The sequence below is a fragment of the Acartia tonsa genome, chromosome 4 (assembly GCF_053477335.1).
Source record: "Acartia tonsa isolate MP-2025a chromosome 4, ASM5347733v1, whole genome shotgun sequence".
Lineage (NCBI taxonomy): Eukaryota > Metazoa > Arthropoda > Copepoda > Calanoida > Acartiidae > Acartia > Acartia tonsa.
This window is the reverse complement of record NC_137263.1, coordinates 18925503-18942368: the sequence shown is the minus strand read 5'-3', so window position 1 is coordinate 18942368 and position 16866 is coordinate 18925503. Positions and strand designations below refer to the sequence as shown.

General features: G+C 32.9%; 1 protein-coding gene across 1 annotated transcript; it reads left to right on the top strand.

The window, feature by feature from the left end:
* Positions 1-2963: 2963 nt before the first annotated feature.
* On the top strand, positions 2964-13558 carry LOC145316352 (divalent metal cation transporter MntH-like). The gene is made up of 4 exons (XM_080156795.1): positions 2964-4003; positions 5713-5790; positions 10458-11110; positions 11376-13558. The coding sequence occupies exons 1-4, from the start codon at positions 3456-3458 to the stop codon at positions 11732-11734; spliced, it is 1638 nt and encodes a 545-aa protein (XP_080012921.1). The 5' UTR covers positions 2964-3455; the 3' UTR covers positions 11735-13558.
* The last annotated feature ends 3308 nt before the right edge of the window (positions 13559-16866 follow it).

The window sequence follows — 16866 nt, the reverse complement described above, 5'->3', positions numbered from 1 at the left end:
ATTATTTATTTTATTTTACTATCCGTGGAAAGCTGTAGCGTGCAAGGCTTTACATCCAATACTTTTCCAATGGATACAAATTGTGCTGAAAAACCCATGGTACCGTATTTAATATGATTTTTTATTTCTTTATTTATCATTATAAATGTTAACAAATGCAAAAACCTACTAAATGCGAAATAAAGATGTATTTTTTGATTAACAGAAAGTTAACATAAACTTTTATTTTCATGATAAAATTATATTTTTATATTTCATTAGAACTCTATTGCCATGTCTATTTATCTCTCTTTCTCTCTATTTCTCTTTCTCTCTCTTTCTCTCTCAACATGTGCAATTTTTGTGTAATCGTTCCTTGTAATAAGCCACACTGGTTGTTATGACATTTTTCTCTCACCCACAAAGTCACACACACACACACACACACACACACACACACACACACATCCTCCCACTTATTTCTTCCCTCATGGACACAAACCCGCCAATTCAAATCTTTGCAAGAGTTCATATTTTTATGCCTAAAACAAAATATTAGCACATGCAAGAAAAAAAGTATAAACAAATCTCATGAAACTGATATAAATTTGGATCAATGTAGCAAATATAAAAAAATTATTGAAATAAGAAAAAGTTGTAGTTCAAAAGCAACCTGTAACTTCAAAGTTTCCAGGAGACATTGGCCACAATTGAAACTAAAGACAAATGATTTAAATATTAAATTAAATAATAGTCATGACTTGAAATAAAAATCATCCAAATTTTGCAAACCAGGTACAAAAACATAAGATAAGCTTAAAAAGTTGTTATTTTAAGACACAAAAAAATATTATTTACATTCTGCTGCCCAATTTATTAAACCTGCATAGTTGTTTTGCGCCTTTAGCTTTGTTATAGCTGAAAAGATGATTGTAGCTGCGGCTCCAGCTTCTACAAAGCCTCTTGATTGAAAATTAATTGCTTAGTAAACCTTGCATCTGACATGTAACTAAATTGAAAATTGATGGCTGAGTCTTTTTTGGGTGCTTTTTAATGGTTACTTTGGCTGTCAAGCCCTGTTAAAATTACAAAATATATAATAATAATTAGCATTTATTCTTTTATGTTAAGGTACATATGCAAAAACATTTTCTCTCTCACTTTCTTTCTATTTTATTAAACCTATTCCCCTAGCAATTCTGGTTTCCTATACTTACTTCTCTCAGTCTTACTATGGAAAATACATGCATCAAAAAGTAAAAAAAGATAAAACTAAAGTTATTTAAATCCTAGGTCATTTTTCAAATAGATATTTAAAATTAAATCTTCTATTTGATGTCCACAAATTACTTTTGACCTGTAGGACCCGGTGGTAGCTTAAAACTTTAAAAAATATTTAGATACTGTTGGTTATGTTCTCATATCAAAACAAACAATGAAATTAATTCGGAAAAAACCACGTGATTTTCAGCTGTTGCTGGGTGGCAACGACCTTTTTATTTGCCCTAAATTTTATTTTAGATTTATGTCGCTTGTTAGCTATACCTTATTCTTGTATCCAAACTCTTCTCAAAAGGTTAGCCTGTATTTCTTATGGCAATCGAGAAAAATTATTTAACCTCCAACTTTTCTGCGTTTAAAATTTATATTTCTACATTATTTTCTTTAATGCTAAAAGTACACGTTGTAAGTTGTGTTTATGTCCTGGATAAAGGATCCTAGGCAGGCCTTATGATGTATTGTAAGGGGGTGGGGGATTTGACTTCACCTTCCTCAAGAAAAAAAAAAACATTCCCATCGAAAATTTAAGCTTCCGAGAAAAAAATTATAAGGATCCCCTTCCCCTCTTAAGCCTCTAAAGGCTAAGGGCAAAGCCACTATTGGTACAAAAAGAAATAAACATAAAAATCATAAATAAGTCCAATCCAGGACAAATTTTTATAAAAACATGCAAAATTATTCCTTTAAAAATATTTTTACAGTGCTGTCCTGTTATGAGGTTAAACATTTGAAAGAAAGAGGGAGGAGAGAGAGAGATAGAATGAGCAGTTAATAAAGTTAGTTGGACAAAAGAGAGAAAAAGGAATAAATTATAGAGAGAGATTTCTAGCTATTTAGAAAGAGATATAGAGAATAGAGGATATAAATGAAAGTGAAAAGAGAAATAGAGGATATCATATAAGAGAATTTAGTTGGACGGCTTTGTGGAGTTGAGAGAGTTCGGGGCAAAGTATACATGACTCAGAGAGAGAAAAGGGCATTGTATACATGGTATATAGCCTCGGTTTTAGTTTACCTGATTAAAACAACAGACAAAATCAGCTACACCCCCCCCCCCCCACAACAACACAGCTGCTCGTGGCAACAATGTTTAAGGAAGGTAACACACACACACACACCACACAAACACACACAATCATACAACCATTAAAAATTCTACACCCGCTCTTCCTCCCAAAGTTAAATTCTCACGCCCAACCTACACACGCTGTCAAAATAAAAAAAACAGACAGATCACCCACACACACACATACACACATAAACACACACACACACACACACACATAAACATGTCCACACACACACACACACACACACACACACACATAAACATGTCCACACACACACACACACACACATTGGCTCATTTGCATTTACTCTTGAACAGAGGACAAAAAAGAGAAATAAATAACTGATAACCTTAATTGACTAGGCAGCCTCGAAAAAAATATTCACATTTTTATAAAAAAAAAAATATTTACAATTAAATAAATAAATTATCTTAATTTTTTTATGCTTATTTAAAAAAAGTAAAATTTTGTTAAGAGACTTATAATAAAAATACAGGGAAGGATGTTATTGAGAAGTTAAAGGGACAGTATAGGGGTATGAAAGATTTGAAGAGAAACATAAAATAAGAGGAAACCTCCGACAATCCATATCAACCTACAATATATATGCTCTTACATTTCTTTTCTAACAACTCCTCTCTTTTTTTTTTCTTCCCCCTCTCATGTTCATCTAAACTATTACCCTTTCCCTCTCCCCTTCACATTACCCGCAAAACACTTATCTGCTGTTTTTTGCCTTCCATTTTTACCTTTCCTCTCTGTATATCTTTCAAAACCCCTTTTCTTTCCTCCCCTTCACAAATCTTTCTCTTATCCTTATCTTGAACATACAAACGGACATTTTAAGGCTTGTGAGAAATTGTCGGCAGTAATTGAAAAGTGCTCTCTCAGTAACCGCAAGAAAGCCGCAGGACTTGTAGAGTATATAGACTCTGTTTTTTAAGGCTTCAAGCCTTCTATTTTCTCTGTAGAGAGAAAATTTTGAATCCGTACAAATATAGAAGTACGGGTCACCAATCGTAGACATACGAAATGGTTTAGCAATCAGTGCTTCATAAGTTTTACACGTTTTAAACGCTCTTTCTGTACAATCTAGAGAAAGTTAACCTTTTTAAAACAACCATCATGAAGTTGGTTAACATATGGAACGAGTTGGCCTCGATGCTGTACTGGACCATGTTGGCCGCGTGCACGGTGGGTCCAGGTACAGTGGTGACGTGTGCCAGAGCCGGAGCAGAGTATGATCTGAGCTTGATCTGGGCTCTGGTGTTTGCCTCTGTGTTGGCCTACACTCTCCAGGAGGGAACAGCCAGGTTGACCATTGTGTCTGGAAAATCTCTGGGTCAGTGTCTCAGGGTCAAGTACAGGCACGGAGCTAAGATCTATGACACAGCTCTCATCTGCTGGCTGGTGGGCGTCTCAGTATTCATTGGCAACACTCTCTACGAGTGCAACAACTGGGCGGGCGGCATCGATGCCATCCTTGCCATACCTGGATCCGAGAACACGACCACGCTGAGGGTCAGCTGCTGCGTGGCCTACGCCCTGGCCGTGCTGGTGCTCCTCTACCTGGACAAGACTGACCTACTGGGCATATTCCTTGGTGTCATGATGATGTGCATGGTCGCACTCTTCTTTGTCGTGGTCATGTTTATGGGACTTGATATGAAAGCGTAAGTATATTTCATCACATTGATATTGTATAATTATATAATAAGAGTAGGATAGAAACGTGATAAGTTAAACATAAATTTGTGATTAATGGTATTATATACCAGGCCGGGTTAATAACCTTTACATCTCTTTATTTACGTGTTTTTTTCTTTAATCAACATTATTTCCCTGAAAGGATATATTAATCAAGTTTAATATTACATGTAAAGAATGAGTAGAGAGCATTCTTTGCTTGGTAATCAAAATGATAAAATTATGTTGATTTATATGTTTTATAGACATAATCATCATTTTCAATTTATACAAAACTTAGCTGTTTTCGAGTTAATTTTAACACCTATAAAAGCAGAATAAATATCAAATAAAATGTTATTTGTGTCATAAATATTTTATCCAAGTCGTTATCTTGAATTTATATTATTGATAAAATATTTGCTTTCAGATGAAAATATTCTTTTTCCTAAGCTTACGCAATATTGTTTATATTATTTGGCCTGTAGGCCTTTTTTGCCTCAAAAGTAACAGAATATATTTATTTAGTAAAATGTCAGGAAGCTATATTTAGATTTGAAAAGGATAAAATCTTTAATTTACGACCTTTAAAGCAGTTGCTAGGTATTTGCATCTTATTGGGCAGTTATATTTCATTTCTAAAAGTATTAAAAATCATAAAAAAAACGTTTGAAATAATGCCTATATATCTACTGAAGCAAAAAAAACGTGGATTATAAGGAATATATAAATTGTAATGAGTTTTGTCAAATACTGGTTTAATAATTATTTATTTAAGCAAAACCCAAAGAAATATTGCGTAGCTTATAGCATAAAGTGCATAAAAAAGAACATATATTTTGCTTTGTTGAAAACATATAATATACATATATTTTTTTACATACCCACATACAAACATGGTATTGCTACCCCCCCTGGGCCCTCAACCTTCTCTTTTTCCATGCAAACCCATTTTGTAAACGTACTTTTCTCCTAAATGGTTTGCTGCCCTTTTCAGCAATGGGGGGGAAACTAGGCCCACCTGAATATACATCTATGCATGTGTGTGAGTGTGCGTGTGTGTGTGTGTGTGTGGTATAATGTGGCCCCAAGAGAGAGAATGCGACTTTAAGCTGGTCTTATACATATATTATTTTGGGGACAACCAGTGTACTTATGTACAACTTGGAATTTGGTGTGTGGGTGCGGTCCAATGGGTGTGGGTGGGTGCTTTGGTTCAATGGGTGGGTGTTTCTGTGGGCAGATTATTTAGTGCTTGTGGGTGTTGATTAATAAGTGGGGCCCTAAAAGAGGTTGATGTTTAGCTCTAAAAACAAATCCATTTTTTTCGTATTAAGTTTTTTTTATAATTATCTATTTTCATTAACTTTTTATAATTCAAATGAGTTAATGAGTATTTTTACTTGTAATTACACTAATTGTAGTCTAGAAGTTAATTAAAAAAGCATTGCATATAAAAAGAATTAGGTTTATTTGATTCAACTAATCAAATAACAGTTCTGCTAAATGAAAATTGATTACTCCAGTTTTGTTTTACTTTAGTGCAAAGTAAAAATAAAACTGCATTTCCAGACCGTTTAAAATATATATAAGTAACAGGAAGCATTTTCAGTGATGCTTTTCATAAGTTCTTGGAAGATTTTATTGAAAAAAAGTGGAGGTTCGAAAATATATCACCAAAATTTTAATTTTTCAGGCTTGCCTTTGGATTGATTCCCAATATACCTGAGAAAAAGTTTGAAACCTCCGCGGAACCAGCAGATATCATTCTCAGGTAAATTACTTTCCAGTATCGCTTTAAAACCGTTTAATATCCGTTGGATTAGAACCGGTTCTCAGCCATACTGAAAAATTATGTATAGCATAGCACTATATCCTGTTTTCTACGAATATAAAAATTTAAAATCAAAAGATTAAATCCAGTTTTTTTTAAAAGGCATCCCGGAGCTAAAAAATTATTTAAACTTAAAATTGTACCTTTTTATATCCGCGGAAAGCTGTTTATAATACAAAAATTAAACAAAATTTACATCAATATATTAACTAGTTCTTTAAATGGCTTTGTTTCTTTAATAAAACATTGGTAGACTATTTAATTTGATAGGTAAATTATTTATCATCATTTGATATAAGAAAATTATTTTAAACATTCAAAGTTTTGCATTCTAACCTATAACTTGCAAATACATGATTTAATTAAATATTAATAATGAAAACGAACAATTCATTTGCTGGAAAGAGTTTATATAATTTTACTGTGCCACGCTTCTTTGGATAATTGTCTTCCTCGCTCGTTGTGGAAAATAGGATTTAATTTGCAAATGATACAAACGTGCTCATTTATGCTGTGCTAAGTACGAGGAAAGATGATAGTCTTTAATTAGGTTTAAACAGTAAAAAATCATAAAAGAAAGATAGGTTTATGCACTAAGGGTGGGTAATAAATATATATCAAAAGAAAAAGAAAAAAATTTCTTTAAAAAATAACAAAATTTAATTTGTAATTATTTTCCCTGTGATTGTATTTTGCTAAATATTTGTGCTGTGTAATAGAGATAATCTAGAGACATACTCTATAGATCAACCAATAGGAGAACAGTAGAGGTACATTCCAGACATGTCATTGGTTGAAATTGTGTACAGATTTTGGAAGTAAAGAGCATAATTACATTTCGTTCGCATAATTAGTCAGCTATAAATAAATTTCTTAACATGAAGCTTTTCACGGGTAAATTATGTCGTGTAAAAATTGATTCCGTCGCTTGATGTACCCTCCACATATATTATGTCTATTTGGTGTGTATTTGTTGGCCATGTGTTTTGTTCAAGTATAGTTAAGGGGTTTTTCTATGTCAAGGACGTTGTAAATAAACAGGGAAAAACTCTATTTTTTCCCCCTGAAAATCATTAATATTTCAACGATTTTTGATTAATTAGATATTTATTTATATCTAAATTTAAAAAGTAAAAAACTGATTTTATACCGTTTGAAATTAATTAGAGTTGTATCATGATTAACCTTGTTAAACTTAGGTGGATATATTATGTCAACAAAGGACTTTCATTGACATTAATAGATGATATATTGAATTATAGATTCTAGTAATAATGTTTTATATAAGTTCAACTGTTGACATCAAAATGTCAATCACGTGTATACAAACACCATTTTATTAAAAGGGATCTAAATGGATAATACATTGATGTACATCTCCCAATGATTATACACAAAATTACCCCTTCTGTAGATTATAATTAGTGGTTGAAACGTGTGTACAGTCTAAGGAATGAATCAACCAATCCAAATTCAATAAAAGTCTCCATAGTTGTTAAGCGAACGATAATGGAAACTTTGGGGACTAAATAAAGAGCCCAATGTCCCCTCCCTCCCTGCATAAACCATTAAAATAACATGGTACCAGACTTTTAACAGGTCATTTTGTACTATCCAAACTATTATTATTATTCCCCGGAAAAAAAACTTTCCATATTTTGAGGTCAGCTAATTTTGTAATGACGCTCCAATTTTAATACTTTGTTCTTGATAATAAAAACTTGTTCAGCAATTTTATTGCAGTGGAGCTACTTCATAAATTAGATGTGAAATTAGAAATTTATTTTCTTTTTTTTTTGGGGGGGGGGGGATGAACTCTATCCTTTACTTCAAATTTTAGTTTTAAAAGATAAAAAGTAGTACGGGGTATTTTTCAGGGGTATTTATTCTTGACGGGTGTAGTTACACTCCCCCGAATAGTTAAAAACCTTCACTAGACATATAAGAGGCTTCCCAGTAAAGCAAAACCATATCGGTTCAGATTGATATCCTTTGACACATAAAGACACACTAACACAAATTTTTAGGTTAGTTTAAGATTTTAATAACTTTTTGCAAATACATTTTGTTTTGAATCTTATGGTTTGGTTTATTCTTGTTTTCTGTTTAAGAAGTGATTGTCAAAATCAATAGCATGTCCTAAATATGTCAAAAGAAAAGTTATCAATATTGGTGCATTGGTTAACGCCAAGGAGGAAGGTACATTGTTTTAAAAAATTTTAATGATCCTGAAGGTTTTATGATTAAAATATCTAAATCATTGCCTTCTAACTTTGGGGACTTTTATTACTTTTTTTTATAGAGGGTTGTACATTGTACAAACCTTTAGTTTCCCAAATGTTTCATCAATCATTTTTAAAGAAGTTACTTTGTTATTGTACATAAATTTATCTTCAATTGTCCTATCCCTTATAATAGTTCGTAATCAAAATAAGCTCAAATTTAAAAGCAATTTTAAGCTTAAACCTAATTCAAGTTAAACTAAATAATTCAGTTTTTATTAATTGAAGGCTTATATTTGTAGGTTAGACTTAAGCATGGTATTTAATATTTTTATTGATTAACATAGTAACAAGGAAAATTGTGTCCATTAAAAGCGCAGCATTGAAATGCTGACATCATTTACGATGAAATAAGAATATTAAGAATTAAATAAATGTTTATTTTTTGTTTTATTATGTTTAAGATTAATTGATACGGATACTTTGAGATAAAATTTTCACTGTTTGTTGTATCCTATGATATAAAGTTGTATTTTCTGTTTTTAATAGGATTCACTTTTTTGGTTTTCTTTATTTATATCTTTGAAGGGTTTTAGGCTATTTTCCTGAACTCTCCCACCCTCCCCTCTAGTCTAAAGGCGAGACTACTAAATAATTAACTTATATATGTACAGTTTGTGTTTCTAAACTATTTGAAATCCGTCAATCAACAAGAAAGTTATAATCTATTTAAGAAGTTGTGGTTAATGATTGGTCAGTCAGACGGACACAATCTGACCTATATTGGTTATAGGGGAGCTACGCCACTAGATAGAAAGGCTTAAAGTCGTAGGGATATATGCGTTTCAAATAATTGAGTGCAGTAGCAGCAGAACAACTGGCTTTTTTGAGTAAAAACTTGATTTATGATTTGATTTGTGACACAAAATTGACGTAATTTCCAGGTCATACAAATTTACAACTTTTATGTCATATGATTTTTGGGCCTGACAGTAAACTTTTTTTTCTGCTGATCATGACAAATTTTAAAAACCCAATTAATGCTTTACATAAATGCATAAAGTAGGGATGAAGGTTAGAATTGATAAAAGGGGGAAAATGGGAAAGAAAAGTTGAGACACATTTTTATGTACTATGGTGAACTTTTTAGCGTTTTTACATTAAAAAAAGAGAAGGCAATAGGCCGGCTAACATCTGCGCAAGCTCAAGCATAGAAATACTATAATTTTGACCGGTTATGCTACAATCATGCACGCTTAACTCATTTTATAGTACATGTTAGCTTCAAAAAGTATACTTTATAGATTTTTCTAGAGCTATTATATATTTAGACTAGTTGTATCGTCCCTAACCTCTAGAGTTGGAGGGGATAAGGTCAGAGATTAACCTAAAAGCATTCTAAGACATTTTAAAAGCTTCACTGAAAAGTACAATTCATTAAGACCGAGATCAAGAGAATAACCTAAAACCATTCTAAGACATTTTAAAAGCTTCACTGAAAAGTACAGTTCATTAAGTCCGAGATCTTAAGCTTCAGACAAAAAAAACTATAAGAAGCTCTCATAAAATTGAGAACTTAATCGGTTCAGTATTTAACGAAATCTTAAGCAAAAGACTAAAAAAACGTTACTATTTTATATTAAAGGATTATTGATAGTTGTATTTTGTTTTAAATGTCTAGAAAAAGCTACCGGTACAAATCTTTTATCAACCCGAATTTAGACAAGAAAAAAAGTAATTGTACTTTTGCCGCGCTGTACTAGCAAGCCTTAAAAAAAGTTATGTAAAAATTTATTTTTAATTTACTAGAAAAGAAGTTGGGAAAGCACAAATAAAAAGTTAAATTAAAGTTAACAAACTCCCTCTCCCTCTCAATTTCTTTCTTTCTCTCCATGTTTTTTATCTCCTTTCCTTTTTTTATCTCTCTCTCTCTCTCCTCTCTTTCTATCTATTTCTGTGCATAATGTAAACAATTTTTGATGCCTTCTATGAAGGTCAGACATTAGATTCAATAAATTTATAAATGTTAAAGCATGAAAAACATAACATTTAAAATTAAAAATTACCTTGGAAATTCAATGACTGACATTAATAAATCTTTTTTTTTCAATACAAAAATATTTTTGGGTTAATTTGAATTTTATTGGACTCTTATATTCTGTAGTGTAAACATAATTTTCCCCAGCTACACATGATTTCATATCTATTTTTGGCCGCCAGTTTTTAAAAATCAAAAGTGCATTTTTAGAGGGAAAAAGTATTGGCGCCTTTTTAAATTTAGTTGGCCTACACGTTGCGGATAAAAAAAGATATACTATAAAGTGTGCTTAAAGTTTTAGAAGAATAAATTAGTATTGTTTGGTTTAAATCTATATTTTCTTTTAGTTTGGTTGGAACCACCTCTCTTGGATTTAATTTGTTCTTGGGCGGGTCCATGGCCAAGGGAAAGAAACTTGAATCATCTCAGCGCGGTATTCTTTTCTCTACTGTCTCTGCTCTGGAGGTCTCTATTCTCATCCTGATTGTTGGCGCCGGTACCTTCGACAAGCCCACCCACGAGGGGTTCTCTATTTCCATCCTGTCGGGCCTGATCCAGCAGTACATCGGAGAAATTGGAGTGTTTGTGTTTGCAGTTGGATTTGTGGCGGCTGCTCTGAGCTCCATGCTGGCGGTACCCCTAGGTGCTGGCCTCACTGTCGAGAGTGTCTTCAGTGAGTGTGATGAGGAGAGAGAGGATTGGGAGAATATCAACAAGGAAAATGATGATGTTTGGAATCCGGCTATTGAAAAGCCTATCCTGAAGGTTACCCAGGAAACAGAAAACTCCCGCTTAATGTCGGAGGAAAGGGCTGAGGATGCCGAGGAGAAAGAAACCGCCACAGCTGCTGATGAGGCTAAACAGCCGTTGAACGAGGCTGGCACAACAATGGAGAGCATGGAGGAGGGTAGACGTGAGAACAGAACGTTGCCAAGACCTGTGTACTGGGCCATCATCTCCGTCATGGTTCTGGTTGCTACAGTTGTCATCAGCTGCAACGGTAAGATTTTTAAATTTTATTTTATCAAGTTATTTTTAACACATTTAAGTTATTTAGTTTAGCAACGTCTTTTAATAAAAAAATATATTTTAAAATATGCGAGATTTCAGACCGATATGAGCTGTATAAAAGTGTCGCATCTAAATTGATTCAAATATAATCTACGCATCTCATCTTTTCCGTATTTTCTTTCTTTAAGGCTTATGTCTAATCTCAATATCAAATAAAAATGTTAATATTAAAATAATATTTTTTTTCTTTTCAGCGCCGCGAGTTCACGTAATTTTGGTTGCACAAGTATTCAACGGTTGTCTCCTTCCCTTCTTCTCCATCTGTCTTCTCGTCTGCCTGAACGACCACCAGTTTATGTCGAGCAGCCCGCAGTCCACCTGGGCCAACTGCTTCCTCTTCACATCCGTGACTATCACAATGTTCCTGGCATCCAACGTTTTCCTCGGCAAGCTGTTCGGCTCCTTCCTGTCCGGAGTGTGGATGCAGATGGGCCTGGCGGCCGGTATGGCCGGTCTCGGCATGTGCGCCATCTGTCTGCTCACCTCCCTGGGATCAGACACGGTCAAAATGCACCGGGCCTGGCGGGCAAAGTGCACAACAACAACAAATTAATTTTACCTTTGACCCTGTTGCGCGCGGCAAAAGTTTAGCTTTGTGTGTATCTGTGCATGTATTAACTTGTATTTGATCATTTCAATGCTATGAATCCAGTTTTAACTGGATAAGTGTCTTAATTAACCCAAGAGAAAAATATGACACAAAAAAATCAGTGTCTGTGTCCGGTGCAGGCTGGGTTCAGGCAAACAAATCAGGCATTCAGTTCATCTCATAGCATTTTCTTTTCCTACAGCTCAGCGTTTATTTGTTAATAATTATATAGAGACTTACCCAGAGACCTGATCCCACAAACTTTTATCAGAACATTTATTCATAGAGAAAAAAACTAAAAAGGAAAAAAACATTAGAATTTGTGAAAATATATTTTATTTGGTGTCAAGATAGTTTGCAGAGTCAGTACATGTGCTAGTTTTGTTTCATTAGAATATCATTAGTACAACCCATTAACATTTATTTATTATTGCTCAAATGTTGTTGACTATATAAATCTTGACAAAGAATCTTTCCCTAAAAAAATTACAATGCAAACAAAGTGCATTAATATAATCTTTAAATAAATCAGTTTTTTGATTTGAGAGACTAATTGTATTTGACTTGTGCACGGCAAATGACATCATATTTCAAATTTTATCATTTACAATTTTGAGAAAATATCAGCCTTGAAATATTTTACATTGATTTATAACTGAGTTTAATATATTATAACCTCTTTATAGTCTGTAAAGTGTTAAAAATTCTTACCCCAGATACTGTGTATCTATCTATCAAGTAATGCACTTATAAATTTAACCTCAGAGCTAGGGAGCAGCCACCAAGCCTATATCAAATCGATGTTTCATAAATTTAAAATTAGGCAAAATTTCTATGCCCCATTAATTTATTGCCAAAAATCCTTCAGCAATAATTTTTAAGCAGCTTACCGGCAGTAAATCGGCGGCTGACTGGCGGCTCCCATGTCCTGTTATCAGTCCTAAACATATCTTTCAATAGATTTAGCTATTGAATTGCTTGCACTTAATACAATTATTATAAAGTCTTTTTACTAAATAATTTTACCCTATACAATAAATTACTACATAATATTCATTTAAAACCCTAGTATAAGAATCATACCTAAAAAGTATAAAATTAATGGAATTTTCATAACTTATTCACAACCTATCAAGCCAACAAAATACTTTTTTAGATGCATTTCTAAATGCTAGAAATATTTTTTTCATAAAGTCCTCAATAATCTTCCTATATAAAAAGTTGTGCAGAAGTATTGTAATAATCCTACTTCATATGTAATTAGAATATTTGTATGAGAGAATGTTTCTTATAAAATGTGATAGTTATATCCTTATAATAAGTTTTTTTCTTGTTATTTTTTTTATTTTGGTTCTTTTTTTGCTAAAAAATTATTAATTAAAAACAAGAAATGAACTCTGTTCTCAAAAAAGAAACCATTTATTAATTTTTGCCAATGGTGCTGTATTAATAATTTTAAATTATCAATTGTTTTCATTTTATTTTTATTTATATAGATTTTATGTAAACAACCTAAAAGTAAATTTGTTATTTTTTTAGTTGTTTAAAACTTTAATAAATGAAATTTTATTTTAATGAAATTCTTTTGGGTTGTATAGATAAGTTATTTATGTTGAGGCTATGTGCTATATAAATCTCAAAAAAAAACGAAAGAGAAAAAAAGATATACTTGCGTATTCATTCTTAAATAAAGCATTTAAATTTTCATTTCGTTTCAAACTGCTAAAGAAACATTCCATGGATATATGACCATGACGAAATGAAGATTTTATATTATTTACTATAAAAGTTTTTCTTCAATTTGGTAGAATAAAATAATAGGCTAGAGAGGATAGAAATAGATATATTATTACACGGATGTTACACCAGATTTTCAAGTTCTAAAGTGTTCCCCTCCCCTCCTACTGGATGAACGAACTAACCATTAAATGAGGTCTATAGTAGCAAGTTAACTTGATGACAAATTTCCCCTGTCAATATAACCTCATTTATCCTATATCCATCAATATATAAAAGTTAGGTGGAATTCAAGGATATTTCTAGTATCGCCACGGTTTACTCTACAACTACGACATGTTCGTCTGTTACTTAGAAAAATTGCCAACATTTTGTTTTGGAAGGCACTAAAAAAGGTTTGGGGGGTCTTTAAAATACAAGGGCGATTACATCCAGTAGAAGCGAGGCTGTTTAAAAAATATTAGTTAGACATAAGGGTATAAGGATAGGGAAAATAAAAGGAAACGGAAGCTAGAACCAAAGAAAAAATAAATTATAACTCGACGGAAGCACCGCCGCACCTTATAGGAATAAGAGAATCACAGTAACAGTGTATTACGCGTCATATTCCGGTTCACACAAAATAATGTCTTCGCCGATCGGAAATATTGAACTCTACGAGAAGAAAAGTGCCCAGTAACGGATATCTAGTAAAAATTATATTTTACCGTGTTTCTTATTTTTGAAGTAGTGCAGCTACTTTGTGATAATAAAATTTCCATAGGTAAGTACGTCCGTCCTATACAATGTTTGTCACTAAAAAAGAGCGTTTTATTAGTGACTACTAATTGAATGATTTTAGCAATTTAGGTTAGAAACAAATAAGCATTTAAAAGAATTATTGCTGTCAATATTTGTTTTGAAAGCTTTGATATTTTCAAATATATATCTACTTTTAACAGTTGTAAAATATTTTGAGGAGTACATTATAAGGTAGTGAGGTTTTTTATTAAGCCCGTTAATGTCTTGCTTGGCCTCGGTCAGGTTTTAAACCATTTTTTTTTAAAAATAAAGGGTGCTTGCTTACATGTGAAGACCGGAGCACCGAAACCCCCCCCCCCCCGCTTAGTTTTGACAAAAATCAAAAATAAGGGGGGGGGTAGTTTTAACCCCCCCCCCCTTAATTTTGAAGAAAATCAAAAATAAGGGGGGGGGTAGTTTTTTCACTGTACAACACGCCAGAAAGTTGAGTGAGGTAAATCAAGAAAATCCAGTATACCAGAGGGGAAACCTTATTACAGGGATATTCATATTTTGGGGCATAATTTCCTTATTTATTGACTTTGGCCAGTAAAAGGTTTTAATTTTGCGCAAGATTTACCTCACTCAACTTTCTGGCGTGTTGTACAGTGAAAAAACAACCCCCCCCCCCTTATTTTTGATTTTCTTCAAAATTAAGGGGGGGGTTAAGTCTTTGCCTTGCTGAGCACTTTTCCTCCTTGCCTTTTCCAGACATTGAAAAACTACCCCCCCCCCCCCTTATTTTTGATTTTTGTCAAAACTAAGCGGGGGGGGGGGGGTTTCGGTGCTCCATTCTACCACATGTAAGCAAGTACCAAATAAAGATACCCCCAGATGGTGTAGGCGCTGCAGCTATTTCACACAAAGAATAACTGTAAAAACAGCACACTGCTATAATTTTAATTAAATAATTTCTTAGATTTAAATTGCTGCGCTACATATGAATACAATTAACCTTGTTCGGTAAACAAGGATGAAAGGAAGGCTAAGGAAAGTTGTTAGAACTGAAGAAAGTAAACAAAATCCGGCAAGGCTATCATTACTTACCGACAGAACGCTCGAACAACCGATAGACACACGTACAATTACAGAATAGCCTCGCTACTGACATATTTACGTCCTTGTCTAGGACAATAATTGTTTGTTTATTATTTTTTTAAAAAGATAAACAAGATAAAATTTGTTTATAGTTTCCAAGGTAAAGGGTAAGGACAGTATTCTTTACACAATACTCAGAGAGGTTACAATTTTAAGATTAGACTCGCAATTACAAAGTTTGAGTTTAATAAAATCAACATAAAACCCATTAAGCGTAAATATGCTATGTAAGACGTGTTAAACAATTAGTATGAGAAAGGGAAATGGCTCAGCCAACAAACAGGTGCAGCTAAGATATCAAGAAAAGAATACTTATTCGTGGAGAAAAAAATCTCATAAAAAAATTTCAGAGTTGTCGCCCTATATTGGATTGCGAGAGAATGTCTTTTCTAAATTGTCTATTGTCAGTAAGTAAATAGGTAAATAATAGTTATTCATTGCCCTGTATTATAGACAGCTTTCCGGGGATGGTGAAATAAAAAATTATTAGGGGCGTAATGAAAGGGCTTAACAGAACATGTATCAAAATTATTAATTTTAATTTAATAATCGTGAAAAATTGTCTGTATTACGATGCTATGTATAATTTTTCAGTATTGCTAAGAACCGGTTCCAATCCAGCGGATATTAATCGGTTTGGAAGCAATACTGAAAATGATCTTGTCACTTGCATGTAGAACAAGGCTAATAGTGCAAGCTAAACAAGTATTTATTTTTACCAGACAGACAAATGTATTTCAGTTGCAAAGCTTGTATATATAAGATTATCTTATTTGTTGCATTAAAGTTTCCCTAATTTTTTTGGGCATAAATATAAAAGACCATAAAACATTAGACCGTAAATGAAATATAATTAATCTTAAAAGGTAATATTTAACAAATTGCTAATCCTAATTAATTAAAATCTATCCTATTATAGTAAGGTTTTTTTGTCTAAAGCTTAAGATTTCAACTACTACTAAACTGATTGAGTTTTTGGGAAGATTAACAAAGGTCCCTAATCATTCCCATAGAGGCTAGGGGATAGATACAATAAAAGAAAAGAAAGTTTTTTTTGTTTTTTTGAGGGGGGGGGGAGGTCAAATGGAAAGCCTCTTAAACTTTTACGACAAAATTTTAATAGCCATATACAAATAGGATTACGTCATTCTTCAGTTTTCTATATAATATTAAAAATTGGCGGTTTCCGTTATATGTCGTTTTTCGGCAATGGTCAAAAAAGGTATTTTTTTATTATAAAAAATAATAGTTTGTCATAAAATTTGGTTTTCTTAGCTTTAAAATTGGCCGCTCTACAGCTGTTTTAATATTTAGCGACTGGCCGCTAAAAAGCGGATAAGGAGCGGTCTGACCGCTATGACTAGAAAAAGCAATTCTCTAAAAATACACATGAACAACCAGAAAAAAGTTTTACGTCTCTATCTGTAACAGGAGCCGAGATAGAGGGGGGGTCTGTCAGGGGGTTAAGTAGGGGTTCAGAA